General features: G+C 34.8%; 2 protein-coding genes across 2 annotated transcripts; both read right to left on the bottom strand.

The window, feature by feature from the left end:
* Positions 1 to 4,618: 4,618 nt before the first annotated feature.
* On the bottom strand, positions 4,619 to 5,257 carry LOC132282097 (L-type lectin-domain containing receptor kinase S.1-like). Its single transcript, XM_059783725.1, has one exon. It carries the CDS (start codon positions 5,255 to 5,257, stop codon positions 4,619 to 4,621), a length of 639 nt encoding a protein of 212 aa, XP_059639708.1.
* Positions 5,258 to 17,087: 11,830 nt separating this feature from the next.
* Positions 17,088 to 21,791, bottom strand: LOC132285913 (probable methyltransferase TCM_000336). Its single transcript, XM_059788150.1, has 4 exons — positions 21,594 to 21,791; positions 20,863 to 21,267; positions 17,803 to 18,075; positions 17,088 to 17,520 (listed from the first exon to the last, which is right to left on the bottom strand). Exons 1-4 carry the CDS (start codon positions 21,666 to 21,668, stop codon positions 17,188 to 17,190), a joined length of 1,086 nt encoding a protein of 361 aa, XP_059644133.1. The 5' UTR covers positions 21,669 to 21,791; the 3' UTR covers positions 17,088 to 17,187.
* Positions 21,792 to 22,572: the final 781 nt, after the last annotated feature.

Genomic DNA, 22,572 nt, shown 5'->3' on the forward strand with positions numbered 1-22,572 from the left:
TGACTCAGCCTCTTGGTAAATATGAAACTCTAACCCCATTTATATGTAATAATCCCATTTTTTATTTCCCTCGTTATTATACAAAAGTCCAAAAAGAGATCAAAGGAAGAAACCAATCGATGAAGTCGTAACACACGGTCTTCCTTCTCTCTGGCCCGGTCCATTGCTTCGAATTCATGGCGGGGTAAAATCACTCTATTCTCAATGTAGAGATCCAACGCCAATATCTTCTTATTCTGACTATAATTACTATTCACCATGGAACGAGCCTCGTCCAAAACACGAATGATTAGGTCGTCCACGTTCTCCAACTCGGCCTGCTGCGGTTTGCAGTTACGGTTACCATCCCATTTCATCTTCTCTAATGGGAAAGGGATTTCCATTCCATCGATCATTGTGGAGAGGAGATCATAGGTTATGGAGTGATATGGATATTCTGATGAAATCTCTCCGATAAGGTCTCTGATGATGCGCTGTCTGTCTCCGTCTCTGGTGATGCTTTTAAGGGCTCCATCGGAAGATTGATAAGTCCGCTCCACCAGTAAATTGATTTTAAAGTTGATACAAGGCAGGGACTGATCATCACCTCCTCTGATATTAAAAAAAGCTAAAGCCCTAACATACACCTCTCTTGTTGTCGCCATACCCAGGAGAGAGAGATCTAGATCTATTAGTATTTGCTAGAACTGAACTGGAGGAGTTACTAAATTTACTAGTACATGTCTTCGCGTATGTCGTATTTTATACATGTGCATTCTAATCCTTGTGGGAGTATGACTTTTGTGAATCCTTTACCGGAATGGAGAGAACCCTTTCTTTATTATCTTTTGTTTTTTGGGCAAATTTGTAAAACCCCAAAACTATTAATAAGTGATCATAAAACTCCAATCAGTTTTAAAACCCCCAATAATATAATAAAGTTATCATTTTACCCCTTTCTTTATTATCTTTTGTTTTTTGGGCAAATTTGTAAAACCCCAAAACTATTAATAAGTGATCATAAAACTCCAATCAGTTTTAAAACCCCCAATAATATAATAAAGTTATCATTTTACCCCAACTCTGTCAATTGGGCGTTAAGGATATGTGAAATGACTAAATTACCCTTATTATATTCCCTTTTATTTAAAAAACTAAAAAATTATATTTTTAAAATTACAATACTATCCTTTAGGTCAAAACGACCACGTTTAGTGCTAATACTATCCTTTAGGACAAATTATTGTATGAACCATTGTCGCCTTCACTGGAGTCTTCCCCTATGGTCACCAACGCCGATCTCTGTTCAACGCTGATCATTGGCTTCGTAGTCTAGCTCCGCCATCGCCCGATCCCAAAATCAACGATGTGAATCTTCATCGCTCTGTAGGTGGCTTCGAAGATTGCTTGGTTTGCCGTCAAACAGGCGAATTTGGAGTACGATGAACTAGAACGGGGAGGGAATCTGCAATTACCTGAGAGGGCTCGCCGGCGATGGCGACTGTGACTTGGAGTGGTGCTGCCTCATACAATAATTTCTCATCTTTTAGGGCAAATTTCTGTATATTTTTGCTCCGGCGCCAAATATCCCAAAGTCCCCACCACTCTCGTCGTGTTCGGCACCTCCCCTTGCGTATACAACTTCGCTAGACCAAAATCACCCAAGCGACCTCTCATGTCAGACCCCAACAAAATGTTGCTCGACTTAATCATTCTGGAAAGGATTTTTCCAGAATGATATTGTCGACAAGGAGTACTCTGTCTGCCTCATGAGAATGTCACATCCTGAGGACTAAGCAAATTGTGACATTCAGCCAATTGCCTGAAGACATTTCCATGAGGGGAGCACTTGGATAATAGGTTTGTTATTATCTTTTCATGCTTCATACTGTTTATAGGGCATGCATTTAGCTTGACTCTCCAGTAGTTTATTTATTTATTTTTGTAAGTACTCTCCAGTAGCATATGATAATATTAACATCTATTAGCATGTCAATTTTTACCATTAGGATCTGATTTCTCTCGATCTCTCTCTCTCTGATGGATATGTCTCCCGAATTATTACTCCTGTGGTTTTGTGTTTCCCTTCCTAATTACAAGAGCAACGCGCGGAACAAGGAAGGAGGCAGTATTAGTAATGAAGAGCAGAGGTAACCGCCTAATGTCACCTTTAACTAGTAGTGAAGTTATGGTGACCAAATTGCATTATATCTTGTGTGAGGCTCATATTCATGTATATATACCCGTCCCCTGCATGCGAATTAATCTGTGATATTCTGTTGCAAGTGAATTTTTTTTGGTCTCACCCACACCCAATTATGAGAACCTAATCTGATTTTGTGAACTAAAAATTATTCTCATCTGGTGAATCAGTGTTTTAGATGCAAATATGTAGAGCACCTAAAGGAATGTAACTACTCTTCTATCCCCTCAACAAAAGAAAGGCCCACCCACAATGACCAGCTAATAATCCTAGTTTCCTACAACAAACAGTCCATGAGGGAGGTCAATCCGTACTCCAAAATGTAATTTTCAGATAATATACCTTTTAACCTCAATGCCTTAAATTTGATATAACTTTTAAATTCTTATGAGTCATGACTGCCAGAGTTTTTACTTTTGAAAATGGGTGATTAACCATATAGATTGAAGTAATGTTCTTCAACTATTTCTTTTTCTTTTCAATTTACAAACCTATGAACTTGCTACAACTTTGAGATTAGTTAATATTAGTATTAACAAGTTGTGGTATAACCTACCCAAAAAAATTTATGTGATCTGAACTGAGCAAAACAATTAATCCAATGCATATATAATCAGGTAACTAACCATATTGACCAAAGCTACAAAATCTAATGTGTACACTGTTATTTTTATTGAAATGGTGAATTAATCCGATAACTCAGTAACAAGAAGAACAAAAGATGATATTACATATAGCAGAATTAGAATAGATGGTGAAGGGATGATTGTCAATTACATTGGGAAAGTGGTTGACAAGTTGAAGCGACACAACGGGCACATAAGACTCCTTTTGAGCCATTCTGCAATGCAGAAGACATGGTATAAATGAGAGCATGGCATGCGAATGACCCGCGAACCAATTAATATCTCATCTTTACAAATGGCACAAAGTACTTGTTCATCACCATCAACATTATTAGTATTACCTTCAAATCTGAGCGTCTCTAATGACTGGAAGTAGTCCTTCATAGCTCGTTCCAACAATGACAATTCCAAGTCACGTTCATACTTGTTGTCCAAGAACGCCTTCTCCTTGGGCGCTGTGTCCCTAACATGATTTTTTATTTCCCTCGTTATTATACAAAAGTCCAAAAAGAGATCGAAGGAAGAAACCAATCGATGAAGTCGTAACACACGGTCTTCCTTCTCTCTGGCCCGGTCCATTGCTTCGAATTCATGGCGGGGTAAAATCACTCTATTCTCAATGTAGAGATCCAACGCCAATATCTTCTTATTCTGACTATAATTACTATTCACCATGGAACGAGCCTCGTCCAAAACACGAATGATTAGGTCGTCCACGTTCTCCAACTCGGCCTGCTGCGGTTTGCAGTTACGGTTACCATCCCATTGCATCTTCTCTAATGGGAAAGGGATTTCCATTCCATCGATCATTGTGGAGAGGAGATCATAGGTTATGGAGTGATATGGATATTCTGATGAAATCTCTCCGATAAGGTCTCTGATGATGCGCTGTCTGTCTCCGTCTCTGGTGATGCTTTTAAGGGCTCCATCGGAAGATTGATAAGTCCGCTCCACCAGTAAATTGATTTTAAAGTTGATACAAGGCAGGGACTGATCATCACCTCCTCTGATATTAAAAAAAGCTAAAGCCCTAACTTACACCTCTCTTGTTGTCGCCATACCCAGGAGAGAGAGATCTAGATCTTTTAGTATTTGCTAGAACTGAACTGGAGGAGTTACTAAATTTACTAGTACATGTCTTCGCGTATGTCGTATTTTATACATGTGCATTCTAATCCTTGTGGGAGTATGACTTTTGTGAATCCTTTACCGGAATGGAGAGAACCCTTTCTTTATTATCTTTTGTTTTTTGGACAAATTTGTAAAACCCCAAAACTATTAATAAGTGATCATAAAACTCCAATCAGTTTTAAAACCCCCAATAATATAATAAAGTTATCATTTTACCCCAACTCTGTCAATTGGGCGTTAAGGATATGTGAAATGACTAAATTACCCTTATTATATTCCCTTTTATTTAAAAAACTAAAAAATTATATTTTTAAAATTACAATACTATCCTTTAGGTCAAAACGACCACGTTTAGTGCTAATACTATCCTTTAGGACAAATTATTGTATGAACCATTGTCGCCTTCACTGGAGTCTTCCCCTATGGTCACCAACGCCGATCTCTGTTCAACGCTGATCATTGGCTTCGTAGTCTAGCTCCGCCATCGCCCGATCCCAAAATCAACGATGTGAATCTTCATCGTTCTGTAGGTGGCTTCGAAGATTGCTTGGTTTGCCGTCAAACAGGCGAATTTGGAGTACGATGAACTAGAACGGGGAGGGAATCTGCAATTACCTGAGAGGGCTCGCCGGCGATGGCGACTGTGACTTGGAGTGGTGCTGCCTCATACAATAATTTCTCATCTTTTAGGGCAAATTTCTGTATATTTTTGCTCCGGCGCCAAATATCCCAAAGTCCCCACCACTCTCGTCGTGTTCGGCACCTCCCCTTGCGTATACAACTTCGCTAGACCAAAATCACCCAAGCGACCTCTCATGTCAGACCCCAACAAAATGTTGCTCGACTTAATGTCTCTGTGAATCACCACTTGGTCCCAACCATGGTAGAGATAGTTCAAGCCCTCTGCAACATCGGCGAGGATTTTTCTCCAATCATCCCAACCCAAAAACGTCTTAGGTTTGTCGAATATCCATCGATTCAGGCTACCATTCGGCATATAATCGTACACAAGCATCAATTTGTTGCCCTTTTGACACCAACCTCGCATTTGAACCAAGTTCTTGTGTTGAAGACGACCCATACTCGAAATCTCCGCCATGAATTCTCTCAAACCCTGCTTCGAATCGTGGTTCACGCACTTCACGGCGACGACTGTGTTGTTGGGTAGTGTTGCTTTGTATACTTTGCCGAACCCACCAGTCCCGAGAAGCTCATCTTTGGAGAAGCCATTGGTGGCCTCACTGAGCTCTTCGTATGAATAACTGTGCGGCCAGTATTCGAGCTCCCAATCTTCAATCTCATCCTCTTCTTCTTTCATAGTCTTTCGCCAAAATCAGTAAAACCCAGATAAGCAAACAATGAATACAACAGATGTAATCGTAATTCCGGCAATAGCTCTGGGAGAGAGCGAAGAGGACGATGATTGAAATTTAAAAACCGGTAAATTCGTAGTGAAGTTAACTTTGGTAAAACGTGAAGGTAACTTTGGTGGGTTTTTAGTATTACATAGTTGGGGGTATTTTCGGTATAACAGATTCAAATACACATAACTTGTTTGGCACATGTGATAGCAGGGGTATTTTCGTCACAAAAGTCAAATTGTCAAAGCAATTGTTAACCACGCGCTGGGTTAACGGCCCCAATTAAAAAAGTTGGGGTAAAATTATAACTTTATTATATTATTGGGGGTTTTAAAAACTGGTTGGGGTTTTATGATCACTTATTATTAGTTTTGGGGGTTTTACGAAATTTGCCCTTATTTTTTCTATACATATTAGATACAGGTCTATTAAAAAAACAATTTGCTTATATATATTTAATGTGTTCATACTTATAATATTATATATATAATGAATTTATACGCATAATTCAAACATGCATATCAAATTCTCTCGGTCACGCAACTAATTTCATTTCTTCCAAACCGCACGCCACACACACACACACATATATATATAATAATTATTATAGTTTTTTATTTAAGTAATGCTATTGTGAGTGCGTGCTCGCAATAGCACTAACGAGTTCTCCCATCTAAACCGTCGAATCCAAATGGCTTGAGATTAGGAATAAAACAAATGCTTTTTTTATTGTTTTTGTCTTCCTTCTCTCTTCTCTCTCCTCTCTCCTCAAGCTTTTCTTTTTTCTCTCTTGAAACTTTCAGACGCTTTTATTTGCCACAAACTTTCTTTCTCTTTCTATCAGTTCTCTTTCTCTCTCTTTGTTAAACATCTTCCTACGCCGGCCATTAAAAACCCAGAAATTGGGTAGTTTTTTTATGCCCGACGGAGACTGGTGAAAGGAGATCTTCCACCTCTGCTTCCCAGTTCTCATCTCTCCCCTATATTGTAAAATAGCCCATCTAATGCTTAATTCTTTATGATTTTGGGTTGCTTTATTCATAGATTGATAGGGAGGTCTTGCACCGCAGCGGGCGTAGGGGAGGGTGGCGATCTTGGGGTGGGGACGAATCGAATCGATGGACGCCGGCGATTGGAATGCAACTGTGCTCCGGTGATTCTTTGGTGTAGTTGTATTGTCCCTAGTTTCCATAAATTGTGGCGAAGCTTGCTGAAATCCCAACTGAGGAAATTTGCCGGAATTGACGTCCGGACAATTTTTCGGCGACGATTCAATTGTTGGTTCTGGTTTTTGACTACCTTTTTGTTGAATTGAATTTTGTTGTCCTAATTAATATTTCTTAAACCCGAAATTGGCTTTAGAGATGGAGGCAGAAAGAAAGAAAGAGCAAAAAAAAGAAGGTTTTGCAGGAGATTCTTTTTAGAGAGAGAGCTTTTTGTTTTAGGGAGGATGGTGGTGGTTGTTCATATAGAGGAGAGAGAGAGGCCAAAAATGAAAAAAAAAAAATGATTTGGGGGAGAGACGGAGAGGAAACAGAGGAGAAAAGGGAGGGGAAAAAGAAGAAGAAATGATGGTGGCCGGTGGTGGCTGTTCGTATATAGTGGAGAGAGAGAGGCTAAAAATGAAAAAAAACAGAAGACTAATTTGGGAGAGAGATAGAGAAGAAACAAAGGAGAAAAGGGGGCGAAAAAGATTAGGGGGCGAAAAAAAAAAAAAAAAAAAGGGTGTTGTTTGTTCATGAAGGTTTAATTTTCCGGCGAAGGTTGCTATTGGTGAGGTGATGAATTTGGGTTTGGAGAGATCGGGTTTTTTGGTTTTGTTTGATCTGGGTTTTGTTTTATTCCTAATGTCAAGCCATTTGGATAGAAAGAGAAAGAGAACCTTCAGATATAGAAAGAGACGAAAGTTTGTGGAAGAGAAAAGAGAGAGTTTGAGGAGAGAGAAACAAAAAGCTTGAGGACCGAGAAGGGAGACAAAAAAAAAAAAAAAAAAAAAAAAAAAAAAAAAAAAACAACATTTGTTTTATTCGTAATCTCAAGCCATTTGGATCCGACGGCTTAGATGGGAGAGCTCGGTAGTGCTATTGCGAGCGCGCGCTCGCAATAGCATTACTCTTTTATTTTAGATGAATAAAACATTGTAAAAATATACATAGATAATTGTAAATCTTCTAATTTATATTATTTTATTTTGTGACTAAACATTATATATGAAATCATCTATTAAGCTTTTTATAAAACAAATAATTAAATGAATAAATTATGTCGTCCTATTTTAAAATACAGATATAAACATAGGTTTCTTTCGAACAGTAGTATTATATACACGAGGAGTCCATGATGTAGAGAAAATCTTAGAAAGAGAATTTTAAAGAGAGATAGTGGGAGAGAGATAATTTGGAATCGTGTGACAGAAGTTTAAAAAGGAATGGATGAATTTGAGTCAAATAGAAGTTGTAAAATTGAATCTCTTATATAATGGGTGAAATATGGGTCATAATGGGTGACCCATATTCAACCCATTTAATCCTCTATAAAAATAGGTTGAATATGAATCACCCATTTTGATCTATATTTTAAAATGATTCACCCATATTCATTTTAAAGTAGGCGGATATGGGTGGGTTGGTGGGTCATAACTCATTATGTCACCCCTAATTTTAATGACAGTCATTTTCTTGCAACTAATTTTCTTATTTTGTCCCTGAAAGTGGTGTCTTCATATCTTAATTTCCTATTATGCCCATATCACCCTCCTTCACTTTCTTCGTAAACTTCTCTAACAAGTGAGTTTCCTTCTTTTGTAAAATACTTATAAGATAATGTAATATTAATTTAATTGTATATACTTTTATATGTGCATACAAAATTAAATTTTTATTGTATTTTTTTCCTTTCATAATTAATAATGATTGAGAGTGATATATATATATATATATATATATATATATATATATATAAATCTGAGTATTTAGTAACAAAGTGTTGGGTGAAAAATTAGGTGAGGGTCTGTGCACGTATATAAGTTTTTTTATACATAGACTTCTCGTTACTTTAGACTCAAGGTATATTAGATGTATCAAACTCATTTAGTTTTAATATAAGGACTAGATTGATAATTTTTTTTTATTTTTTTTATGTCTAAAAGTATATATATATTAACTTCAAACTTTTATCCTCAAGATTTTTATGATCAATTTTTTTTATTAATTAAACTTACACCTATAATCACATATATCTGATTATTAAACATCAAAAGACAAATACTATAGTATTTATTGTTTCATCTTTGAACTTGAAATTTTAATTTTATTTATAATTGAGGAGATATGATAGTGTCTCAAGGGGAACAAAGTAATCTTATAATTAAAATGATATTTTTAGGAACTACAATTATTTTCTTTTCACTCTCATCCTTTCCAAACTCACAAAACAATATTTTCTCATAACTTTCTTGAAAAAATATTCTTACTAACCAAATATACCATAAAAACTTAATTTTCTTTTCATTTCCTTTACTTTATTTCATTTTCACTTTTCGTACAAAAAAAAAAATTATATCCAACCAAAAGGACCCTGAAAGTTGAACTACAAGACCAATGGCATTAACCTCGTGTTTGGGTATTAATTTTTATGAAATTATTTTGAGACTGTTTGGTACACTGAAGCATATATATATATTTTGTATTGTCTTAAAAAAAATAAAAAATAAAAATAAAGTATTTTTTTATTATTAAAGGAAAATTTAATTTATTTGATAATATTTTTTAAAGTACTTTTATTAATAATTCTACAGTACATGTCTTCGCGTATGCTTGAAGAAGCCATTGGGGCCAAAGAGACCACTGAAGATCTTCAATTTTTTGGCGAGAGCCCATTGACCGTGGCTTTGAGCAACACCGTCACATTTTTTTTTTTTTTTTCATAATTCTACAGGTCATTTGAGCTTAGAGTTTTCATATCTTTCCAAGGCTCATATACTCGAATGGAGTTTTGCAATATCTGTGATTATACTAATATTTGATGATATCAAAATTTGTGTTTTTCATTCGTTTTATAGTTATTTTTGCTACCCTAATGTCTTTGTGAGGGTAAAGATAAATGGTTCAGGCATGAATTGTATTGGTTTCCTTTTATGTCTTGGGTTAGCATTAGCCCAAACACAAGTGGGTGAAACTGCCCCAAATGATACTAGTTCACGGTCACAGCAGATAATAAGGCTGGTGTCTTATTGCTTGGAATTTATCTCGACTGTGCCAGATGAATGATACTAGCTCACGGTCACACCCTATAACATGCAACAAATGAGAATCACTCATTTAATATTTTTGCAACCAATGCAGACAATAGAAGTTGAGAAAATTCAGATTGTGTGCGGTTAAGCCTGGTAAACCTTTTGCCTTCATATATGTCCTAAATAGGTCGAAGAGCAAAAACTGTGACCATAACTGTTAGCATTGATATATTCTGCTGAACTTTGTAGATCTGGCTGGAATTGAAAGAGCTTCACAGAAAATGCAGATTGTGTTAGGCTTAGGGAAAGCTGCCATATTAACATTATTAGGTTGATGACTCCCACTCTCTAGGAAGCTCGGGTCAGATTCATCGAGTTCAATTGAGTAGTGCTTAGATAATGGGAAAAAGTCAAGCGATTGGAGGGCTGGATGCAGAGGATTGAGCAGCAGATCAGGTAGAGGTATGAGCAGGGATCGAGGAGAGAGTTGAGCAGGGGAATCATTCTTAGAAATTCACTGCAGCTAGAGCGGGAAAAAGTGGTTATTCAGAGAGCATCACGTGTCTTCTCAAATACACTAGGCCAAGTGAGTTGCAAATGGCAGGATAAGATTTATGGTGTATAACCAGGACAGAGAACAGTATACCCATGTATTAGAAGATAAAGAGTATATTGAACTAAACCATATCACAACAGATAATGAAGGAAAAAGAACAATAAAGCTAAGCTGATTATCAGCTATGTATACTCAAAATTGCAAATGCAATTAGTGTTCCAGGTTGGTCATAGTCTTGACATAAGGAATAAACTTTGGAGAATTGACAATATAGTGAACTAAACCATATGACAACAGATGATTAAAGAAAAAGAACAATAAACCTAAGGCTGATAGTATTTACTCAAAATGCAATTGGTGTTCCAGGTTGGTCTGAAAGGAACAAACACCATTAGCCCACTTCTACTTCAAATTGCCTTTAGGGTTCCAATTTGTCATACTGTTGATGTAAGGGATGAACTTTGGATCTGTGATCCCATTCCGACTTTTGTGCTTAATTTTCTGATCTTGTATGTTGAACCAGTAAAGTGAAGTAGCTATATTAATGATGATATTACCTGCAATAATGATAGGTAGGGGTTGGCACTCTTCAGCAGTCTCTATGTCTACTGCGGTCACATCAACAGAGTAGATTTGCTTCAGACTCATCGTATTGAACGTCCCTTTCCCATATATGGCAACCCTCAATTCTTTGTCGGTCTCTTGATAAGCCTGGATATAAGACAGTTGACCATCCACCTCTGTGAGTGCTCCTCCTCCTTGCGCTGAAGGGAGTTTGATAACTCCGGAATTCAGACTGTCAATATCAAAATAGACGATGCTCCTTGGGGTTGCCTTCTGCCTATAAGTCTTATTGCCTTTTCGGTAAGTGGTGTTGGAGGTTGTTGTCCAATAGACGCACCTGTCAACATAAAAACCATTTCTGTTTACAGTTGAACATTCGAGGTCAATGTTAGTGGCTTTGCAGACCCTCCATAGGTCGTCTTTGGATGAATAGATTTCAAAAAAGATTTTTGGCTCTTGAGTATCCTGGAATACCCTCACCAACTGAAACCCTGCAGTAGATGGTTCGAAAACAATGCATGGCTCTGAATTATGAATCCCTTGGTTGGATGATGAGGGAATTTTAGTGCACTTCTCATTCACTGGATTGCACACATAAAAAGGATGAGTTGGGTCCTCACATCCTTTGCAAAGTAACAAGCCTTTGGAGGAGCCTAAGAGGACAACGTGCTCAGGGAAGAAACTAAGGCTGGGTGAGGGTACTCCATACGCCCGTGGATTGGATGTTAAGAAGTGTGGTGGGTCAGTACCCAACTGACAAAAATATCCTGACAATTGGTCGAATGTGCATGATTGTTTGAGTGGAAGATTGCTACCCGTGATGCAGTGACCTCATTTCCTCGCAACACATATAAATCTCAGTAGAGATTTTGCTGGCAGTCGCCAAAGAATTTCAGAAGTAAGGTCGGCTGGCAATTCAATGACTGGGAAAACTGGAGTGTCTCGATTATGCTTCTCTATCTTTTCAACATCAGAACTTGCTGTCTCATTGTCTATCATTTCGCCCTCAACAACTGCAGGCTCCTGTTTAAACTGCTCTTCACCAAGCTCGAGTTCTTTTGGTAACCCAAAGTATTCCCAACACTTCATCTTGTTCTAGAAACAAAGAGGAGAAACAAAACAAGGTTACTTTTCATACCAAAGCCCGAACCCTATGTACATGCCATACTAAGCCCGAAATCTGAACCATACAATGACATGAAAAACAGAGTTGATTTTTGAAATAGTAATATACAACAACTAATTCTTGAAATTGATCAAAACTCACCCTTAATTTATGTGTCTGGAAATTGAAGAAAACACAAGTTAACTAAGCATGAACTCTGAACCATATACTACTGAAAAAACACTCACAATAATTGCATTGATCATTCAAACAGTCATACGCATTAAACAAAAATACTCACAATAATTGCATTTATCATTATATGTACACTTTCTAGAATATACAAGCTAGTGTTTTTAAAAATTGATCAAACCTCACCCTTAATTTGTGTTCAGAATCCTATCAGAAGATAGTCTTGTAAGAAAAGAGAGATACAGTTTGAGGTAAGACATGAAAAACTGGGCATTAAATCTTTTCTAGTTCTTCCATTTCACCTCCTTCACTTCGGGTTAAAAACGATCGTGTGTACATATTATTAACTAGAGAGATTAAAGATTCGCACAAAGCCTTCAAGAGTTTAACACAGAAAGACCCTTCAAGAGAGTTTACTCGCCAAGATAGGCCTGTACCCAAATTCCAAAACCCTAGCTCTGAAGAGAGAGAAACGATCGTGTGTACATATAATTAACTACAGAGATTAAAGATTCGCACAAAGCCTTCAAGAGTTTAACACAGAAAGACCCTTCAAGAGAGTTTACTCGCCATTAACCATGAATTAATCACATTGATCATCCTAAAAATACTAAGAACACTGAACACAGCATTAATCAAATATAAAGATTCGTGTTCTTGAATATACAAGTACTATTCTTGGAATTGATAAAAAATAAAAATAAAAACTCACCTTCATTTGTCTGTTGAGCTTTGAGAATCGAATCAGAAGAACAGCCGTCCCCAAAACCCTAACGATCTCTGTAAGCTATGAAGAGAGAGAAATGTCAGAGACAGAGAAATGCAAGAGAGAGAAATGTAAGAGAATTTTTTTTTTTTTTCGGAAGTTATGTAGAGAGAATTTTCCAACGTCTAGATCATATGATCAAATTGAAATTTTAAAAAATTAAGGACAAATTTGATTTTGAAAATTGCCACTTTGTGAAAACAGCATAAAAGTTAAATACTAGGGTTAAAAATAAAAATAAAAATAAAAAACTCCCCCCTCCACTTTTAAAATCGTGGATATAACTTTAGTAAAAGTAAAAAAAAAATCTAAACTAATAAAACTTATCAAATTACCCTCAAACTTGTAACCGATCTTTTTAAATTGTGAAATGTCAAATTTGATATTATTACAAACAAGTATGTGGCCTAGCGATACAAAATTCTTATTTTCTAAAAAAATATCAGGGATTCGAACTTTATGTGAGTCAAAAAAAAAAAATTTGACATTATTATTTAATATTAAATTAAAAGTTACAATTATTATTTTAAAATTACAAAAATACCTGTCTTTGTAAGTATTTGAAATATTTTTTAAATTTTAAAATAATAATTGTAATCTTTAATTTAATATTAAATAATAAAGTCAAATTTAACATTTCACAAGCCTATATTGAAATAACTTGATAAGTTTTCCTAGTTCATATGTTTTATTAAAAATTTTATGCACAATTTCAAAAGTAAAGGAGGGTTTCTTGATTTTAACCCTAAATACTTTACCCAATCTATGCCGCCCCCAACATACTAACAACATTGTTATGCTGGCTGTTGAGTTTCTTTCTTTGTATTTAATCTGTGAAGGATTACTGATGACCCATTCATCGTCTTCCCTTGTCTACTATGGGAGTTATCTTGTCTCCATCCTTCTTCCATTTTACGGGGGAAAAATATATATATATATATATATATATATATATATATATATATAATATGGTTGAAATAACACCCATTTTTTATTAGTAGCACATATGTAAAGAAGATATGTTTGTAGGAGGGTAGAGGACTAAAATTAACTAACATGAGCGGAGCAAATAAGAAAAGATATCAGAACATATGATTGGACTTAGGTTAAGGGCATAGATAGAGCACAATAGAAAATATAATTAAGATATCCCAAATAGTTTGGAAAAATATTTTGTTGAGTTGAATATTTTATTTAATAATTAGATCTGAGAAAAGGCTTAATCTTTCTAGTTGAAAAACCATTTTGTTGTAGTGGACCAAGGGTATCATAAAATTGGTTCTTAATTAATGCCCATGGTAGAGAGAAAATTTGTAATTAAGGGGTGCTTAGAGGTCAGGATTTTCTTTGATAGCATGGCTTGCCAAAGCGAACAGTGTACACGGGTTAGAACAAGAATGATTTCTCCACGATCCTTACACAAATTTGCAATTGTTTATATATTAAGGGTGGTAAAATAGGTTAGGAACTATCAATTTGACCATATCTATTTGTTTTTTAATGGTTATGGGTGAATTATATTTAATTTGAAGGTCAAGATGGATTGGGTAATTTTTAACTACTTAATTTGATGATAAAGATTTAACCATATTCAACTCATATTTCAGCTATCACATAATAAACACACATCTATTATATATTGTACTCAACTCATTTCTCTCTTTAAAATTCTCTCTATAGAAACTCATTTCTTTTATCAATTCCCTCTCTCTAAGTTTCTCTTTTTAAGAATTTCTTCTAAAAAAAATAAATAATTTTAAAACGTTCAGAAAAAAATAATTTTAAAAAATTAAAAAAATTAGGAGTGTCACTTTGAAATTGAGATTCAAAATTTTAATTACATTTCGTTCAATTATAAATTCAACCTGTTCATTGATGTACTACTTACGAATGGAGTACTTTGTTCTGACTTGTCCGACCAACAATTACTTGGTACCCTCAACTAAGATTTTTCTTTGGCTTAATATAAATTGTATTAGAAAAAAAGGGTAAACTACAATGACCTCCCTTTAGGTTTGTCTTAATTGCAACTAAACTTAAGATTTGTCATTTTTTTGCAAAAATCTCCCCTTATCAAAATTTACTGTAAATTTACTTATTTACCCTCTTTATTATATAATTAAAAATATAAAAATATCTTAAAATGTCAAATGACTCTTTTGCCCCCAATATACTTTACAACCACACAATTCCTACCCTGAAGCCAAGAAAGATTGCCTACTGGATGCTCTAATACAACTGTTTATGTATATATATAAACTGTTATATATATATATATATATATATATATGAATTTGTAAAGGCATATACCTCTTTGTAAAATCCACGCACATACATATATATCTATTCATAGAAATACACACAGCACTCTTTTTTGTATCTTTGATTTTGGAGTAAGCTTTGGATTGGAATTAAAGCCAAAATCAAGCTGGGGGCGAGTTTCTTTATTGGCGTCCAGAGAGATTTGAGATTCGGTAAGTAACTCAGTGAAGCAAACCCATTTGTGAGGCTCTATTGATTTCAGAAGTCATAATTCCATTCAGTTGGGTTTCGAAAAACTTGCCAGTTGCGGATTAGTTCGATGACGAATATTATTGCCGCAACTGATTCTTCCAAATTTTAGGCTTCAAGGCACTGTTGAATCAGTTTACCTAATTGTGTGAATATGAAAATCATCTGGCTTGATTAAATCGATTCCCTCTCTTCCAGAACCTCCGACGAGAGCTCTGTTGCAGACCCAATCTGGCCAGAGTAACATTGAAGACCTATATTGTCGAGAGCTCTGTTGAAGCGTCCTGACCTGGTTCACTTCAGTCCAGTGACCTGGTTCACTTCAGTCTAGTGAAGCATCCTGACCTGGTTCAACTGACAAACCAAATGAGTCGATGACGGTGGTGGTATTGGTGTTGGGTTCGATTAGGGCTTTGCAATCGGTGTCGGCAATGGTGGTGGTGTTAGGTTTGATTAAGGCTCTGTAATCGGTACCACATAGTGGTATTGTTGGTGTTGGGTTTCAATTACAATCGCTGATGGTGGTGGTGGATTGTTTGCGTCTGCGTGTTGGTTTTAATATGATAGAGTAGTATATAAGTGAAATTATATATAGCTGACATATATATATATACACACACACACACACACACATATATATATATATGTATATATGTAAAATTATATAAAATCGATATATATATATATATATATATATAATTGAAATTTCTCAATTTCCTTTTGAATTCTGATATTCTTACGCACCTGGGTTTTGTTTTTTTTTTTTTTTTTTTTTTTCTGTATTATTTTTCTCTTATAATCTTATGTTATAGCGGTGACTGGTGGGTAGGTGTAAAGAGAGAGAATGGAGGGAGAAAGAAGGATATTTTTGTCAATGTTTTTGTCGTTTTTTGATACTATACGGGCAATATTGTCTTTTCAAGTTAGTTAATGGGCATTTTAGTCACTTCAATCAATTTTCCTAGCAAAAAGTGTCAATTTTCGTACGGAGGGTGGTCTTTGTAAAATGGGCCAAACCTCACGGGGACAAGTTGAAGAAAAATAACAAAATTCAAGTTTAGTTGTAATTAAGTCAAACCTTAAGGAAAGTCATTGTAGTTTGTCCTAAAAAAAAAAAAATTAAGATGAGTAAAAAGTATATTTAGTGGCAATGGTCAGTTTTACGTTTTATATTATCACTTTCTTGATGATCAACAATATATATAGTTTCTTTTCCAAGTGCAGTGACACTTTGCATGTCCTTTTATCTCTGACCAGTCTTTTCATTTTCTTGAGAAGTAAGCTTACAAGCAGACTACTCTTTTGAGGAGAGAATGAAAAGGTGTTTGTGAGGATACATTTTTCTTTTATGTTACTTCCTTGGGTTTAAAACCAGCAAGTGGACGCTCTCATAATGAGATACTGTACTAAGGGACATGTGTTAGGATATGAAACACAGGTTTTTTGCATTGTACACTAAACATATTAGATGCAAGATTCATGCGTCACTCTAAGCGTCACTCTAATGTAACGTATTGTATTTGTATCTTTTAATATAAATGCATATTACCTGTACAGTTAGGTTTTATTTTATTTTTAAAATGATTAAGTTACGTTTTCTTAAAACACATAATAAATAATCAAATATATAATATATGTTAAATCATGTTAACATTTAATAAAAAAAATTAAAAATAATAATTAATGGATCCACGGTTTATAACAAGTTGATCCTGTCCATTTTTAACCTGATCATTTTTAACCCGTTCTGAACGGATTGAATATGGATCCTGACCTATGTTGACCCGCTTATTTTCAACCCAACTCGCCCATTTGTCATCCCTAATATATACATATATATTTTATGTTCATATCTCCACTGAAATTCGAACACTCAACCTTTTTTTTTTATTGAAAAAAGACAGTTTTTACCGATTAACAAAGTACCAATTCTTGGTAATTTTTCATGTTTATATATAGTCATAATTTTCTAAGAACATTGACAAAAGTAATTGGCCTTATCTCTTCTTTAGCCATCTCTTCATCCACTAATCTTCCATAGATCTTGAACAAACTGTCAACAATTCCTTGTCCAAAATGGTGGCAAATCATTGATTCTTGGATTGCCCTCACTGTCATTGCAACTGCCATTCCATAGCTCATACTGTCCCCAACATCCTTCTCGTATTCGAACATTTCAAGCTGGTCCATTTCAAAAGAACCCTCTCTCTTTACTTCATCTTCTAATTCATCCTTGGATGGTGCGTAAAAATGAACATCATAAGAATCAAGCTTTTCCTTCTCAATTTCTCCCTACAAAACAACATAACTATATATAATAATACACATTCATATAAATATGTACAAAACTGCTAGTTTAATGCACGAAACTCCAGCAATTACAAGGTTTAGAAGGATATGATTGAAGGAGTATTGTCTCGAATTGTATGCTTGATTTCAAACATGTGATTTCTTTGTCACAATAAAGCAATCTTACTGTTAAGACATACTCCCATTCAAATCTATATGTATGCATATAAAAATTGTGCTATTACATAGATGACCAAGTAATTTATTTAGTAGCACTTATGGTACCTGAGAAACCAAATTGGCGAAGGATTGAGACAGAAGTTCCCAAAAGAACGCATTGCCTCGGTCAACATGATTTGAACCCAACCGTCCCAACAAGATCAGCACCATCTTTCCTCCACTGATCAGCTCCTTGGATCGTGATCGGAGGAACATTGAGAAGTCCTCTTGAAATTGCCTGAAGTACGCTTCACCCACCTGAGGAGGACTTGATTCAGATATGTAGACGTTGCCTTTGTTTATTGACTTGCCTTTGTTATCATGAAGTGCAGGAGGAACCTACATATATGATTATTTACATGGATCAACCAAAAATGACATATAACTCATATAACAGCCAATAGGTTATGAAAATTCTACAATATTTTAAGGCCGGACAAGGATCTCCCCCTCATTTGGTTGTTAATGGGGTGATAAAAATATAAAAATACCCTTCTTACAATTAAAATAAAAATTAGTAAAAAATTTAGTTAACGTAGAACGACTATTATGACCTTTATATACAAAAAGGGTAAGGGCATTTTTGGAATCAAATAAAGATATTTTTGTTATTTAATACAATTAATTAGTGATGTGCCTGGTACAAAATTTGTTAACGATATTTTTTTAACGACTGATTGCAGAAAAATCTTAATTTATAATATATTTATATTTTTAAGTGAGTTATATACTCAATCTAAAAGATAGGTTTTCTTTACTCAAAAAATAAACATTACGATATTTTATATAATATAAGTTTTTAAAAGTTAAAACAAACACACTGTTACTCGCAACATGCTCCTATAAATCATACCTGATTTTATTTGTATATCTAATGTACAAATATGTGCTAAGAATTTTCATCTTGGATGGTATTAGTATGTCATCCGCACCATGAAGACAAAGGATGGTAGGACCACATCAACTGATGTGCCTGGGGTGATGGAATCCAAATAGTGCAAACAAACAATACTACATTTATACTCTTAGAACATCTCCAATGATAAAATATTAAATTAGATGTCAAATTTATATTTTGACGGATGTTATAGTGTCAAAATGTTATAATTTACTAATTCTGTTTTAATGGTGCAAAATGTTATTTTTTGACACAACCACCATTCTTTTTCAACTATCATTCCTACCATTCATATTTGAATCAATAATATTAATATTAGGCACATTCCAAGTCAAGTTGTAGATATTAGAAGGAAACTAAAATTAAATCTAATTAAAAAGGAGCAAAAATCTAAAATATCGGGTCAAAAAAGGAATAAAAATAAAAAAATAAATTTTTTATAATTTTTTTTACCACTATTTGTGAATTAATTTTTTTATATAATTTTTTTTCTTTATATATATATATATTATGTGTGTGTATATTATATATATTTGATTATATAATTATTAAAAATATATATATTTTTAGGGTAAATCATATCAGCCTCCCCAATCGCCTCTATCTGAGAACTTGCCCTTTCCCTCTCTCTCTCTCTCTCTCTTTGCAATTGCAAACTACAAAATCTAGCTACAAGAATCAGAAGCTCAAAACCCATATATTCTTGTTCATCTTACCACCCCATCCCACCAATAGGCTAAGAAGACCTGAGGAATCTACTACTGCAGGTGTCTTCATGAGATCTGAACCCTCAGTGCCAGTATTTGGATTATTTTCATTTCCTCTTTCAAGGCTAACAATTGGAGCTGCTGAGCCAATGGAATCTATCTGTCTGCAAGAATCCAAAGTTCAAAACCTATTACCTATATCAAAACCTATATCAGCATTATTATTTCATCATATTCATCCGATCTCCAGTCGCTGCCGCCCTCTTCATCGGCGCTCATGCCACAACCCAGAACCACGGCAACGGCGAAGGGAGCCATGATTGGACCACCCAGAACCACGGCTAAGCAACATCTTGGGTTGTTGCAGATGATAGAGAAATGGGACGTTGCAGATGAGAGGGAAATGGTTGTTGCAGATGAGAGAGAAAGGGTCAGCTGAGATATGAAGAAACGGCGTCGTAGGCCATTAAACAGACTTGCCAAAAAAATTTGGCAGCTCTTACATTTAAGAAAAAAAATGAGATTTTCAAATTTTGAAAGGTCAAATAAAAGGCCATTGGAGAACCTGTTTTCCACTCATCTCTCAGATTATGAGTTTGAGAGCCCAATATAGAAGACCATTGGACTTGCTCTTATGTTTTCATTAGAATGTAACTGGACAATGGACCCCCAGCCTCCTACAGGTCCGTAATGATTGTTATTTCACTTTTTGACACGAATATAAATATATTACTTCCACCCTTCTAAAATAATTGTTGATTTTGAGAATTTAAATTTTTTAAGAAAAAAAACTTTATTACTATTTTTTTGTATTAGTAGCGAAGTCAATAGCCATATAATAATTTATTATAAATTTAATGTAAGAAGGTTAAACTAATAATATTATTAAAAAAATAATAATATATCAATTTTTCAAATGAGATACTTATTTTGGGACGAAAAAAAGTAAAAATGTGAACACTTATTTTAAAACAGAAAGAATGTTTTCATTTTGTCGTGAAAAAAATAAAATTAAAAATTATCAAGTTCTTTATTTTTTTAACAGTGGAGTTCATTAGTTGGCCCTGAGAAAGTGACTGATTCTGAATCAAACTCCTATCATGTTCTTTAGTTTTAAGAACAAGCAATTGGGATTTGGACGGTCATGCAGATCGGATTCGAAGCAGATTAATTAAATTCATATTTAATTTGTTAAACTAACGAATTATCGGATTGAATATTCTAATCCATCTCCTATTTAACATGAATTCAGATCATATTGAATTTGGATTCATATTAAAATCATATTTCAATTTTTTCTATAAAAAAAAAAAGAAGTTATTATTATTTTAGATAACCAAGAATCAACTTATTCATTACCTTTTTTTTCTGTTTTTGCTAGAGGTCACATGTTTTTTTTTTGGGAGGTCTAGAGGTCACATGTTCCTAAAGCTAACAAATTAAGTTGTACAACACTTCTTAATAACACAGTTCCCAACAGCACACTAAGAAAAAGAAAGAGAGGATAGAAAAGAAGTTAACCTTAGAGAGCCAGTGCAAACTATAGGAGGAATAGATGAAGTGCAAGCTGTTGTTTGGAAACAGCCTTCCATAAAAGGTGCCTGGATAACCAGCTATGTAAACACATGGACCCCCATCATCTCTCCCTTCCCTGAGCTCCCTAATAAAATCCGGCAAGGCCTTGAAGATTGCGTTGAAGTCGTTGGCCGGAAGATCATTCAGGTACACTCGGTACTCTGGTGCCGGTTGCAGAAGTTTCTGACTTGTGGCTTCGATGGCATCCACCATTTCTCGTATGATTGATAGTGTGTTCGGTCCGGAGGAACAACCCAAGTCAGCTATGGTGAAGCCCTTTGGAGCTGTTGTGAGATAGACTTCCTGAATGGTCTGTAAGGTTATGTGCTTCACCATATCAGCGGCCTTCTTCTGCAGAAATCAAAAGTTGGAGTCATGCCATGTAATTGCAATATATGAACCAATTTCTATGAGTGTGTATATATGAGATGTTAAAAGGATTAGTTAGTATGTTTGGTTCAGTTTCTAAAGAACTCAGAAAAAAGAAAAAACCTGTCTAACAGATTTTTGTATAATTTTTTAATATTAATTTCTTAAAGAAAAATAAAAAATAAAAAAATAAAAATTGTTCACCAAACACGGCCTAAATGTTTTAGAATATCTGTTCAGAGTTGAAGTTGATCATTAAGATGGTATTAGGATGGTATTAGGAGGGAGGGAGAGAGAGAGAGAGAGACCTGAAGTGAAGAGTTTCTGGCATAGCTAGTTTCTCCAACTCCTACAGTCATGTGGAATACTTTGTCCACGTCCATGATGGTGAGTTCTCTCGAATCTTTGAAGTGGATTGAGTTTGAGCTCTCTTAAGATCTCCTTTTAAAGGCATGTTAGCTTGTTTCAATGATGTCATCCATGATCCACCTCTTTTTTTTTATTTTTAGAATTTGGATTCAAGAAGTGAAACACACACATATTGATAAGGTAAGAATAAAAGATGAACTTTACCAAAGGGTGGTGAATCTAACATAATTGTTATCAAGGGGATTCGATCACTGCAAAAGAAGATTGAAGTGGGGTTGTAAATTAAGCATGACTTGATCTATCTGAAACTTTGATTACAAAAATTAAACAATATTTATATGAAAATCGTAGCTAATATACATATATATATATATATATATATATGTTTACAAATGTATGTGCCCTTATCATGACAGAATTTGAATACATGTCCCAGTCCCACCAACTTTGGCCTTGGAGCAATTTTATTTTTCTGGAGTCTTCGATGATGGACAAGCAACTAGCTTGTTAATGCCTCACTCCCCGGACATTGAAAAATGGGTGAGATCATTGATTCCTATATTGTCATGACATACTTTCCAACATTAAGGGAGGAGAGAAATGAAAGATGTATAAAATAAAAAATTTTATAATTCTTATAAAGTTGTGATTTTGTGGTATCAACTCTATATTTTGAGGTTCATGGTGAGGATTTGAGATATTTGGATCAATTTTCACATATTTTCTAATGTTTAAGATTATTTTTTGTACATTTTATATATATATGAAATTGTTTTGAACTTTACCCTTTTTAGTTTTTATTTTATAATTTTATCAAACTAAGCTCGTCACAGGGCTGTTATCAAATTCATTAGGCCAAATTTCTTTGTTTGAGCAATTTTTTTTCACTCCAGGCCAAGTTAGGGGGATGGGATTATA

This window comes from Cornus florida, unplaced genomic scaffold (assembly GCF_030987335.1).
Source record: "Cornus florida cultivar Cherokee Brave unplaced genomic scaffold, ASM3098733v1 CherokeeBrave_3.0.0_Hap2_Chr11, whole genome shotgun sequence".
NCBI classification, from domain to species: domain Eukaryota; kingdom Viridiplantae; phylum Streptophyta; class Magnoliopsida; order Cornales; family Cornaceae; genus Cornus; species Cornus florida.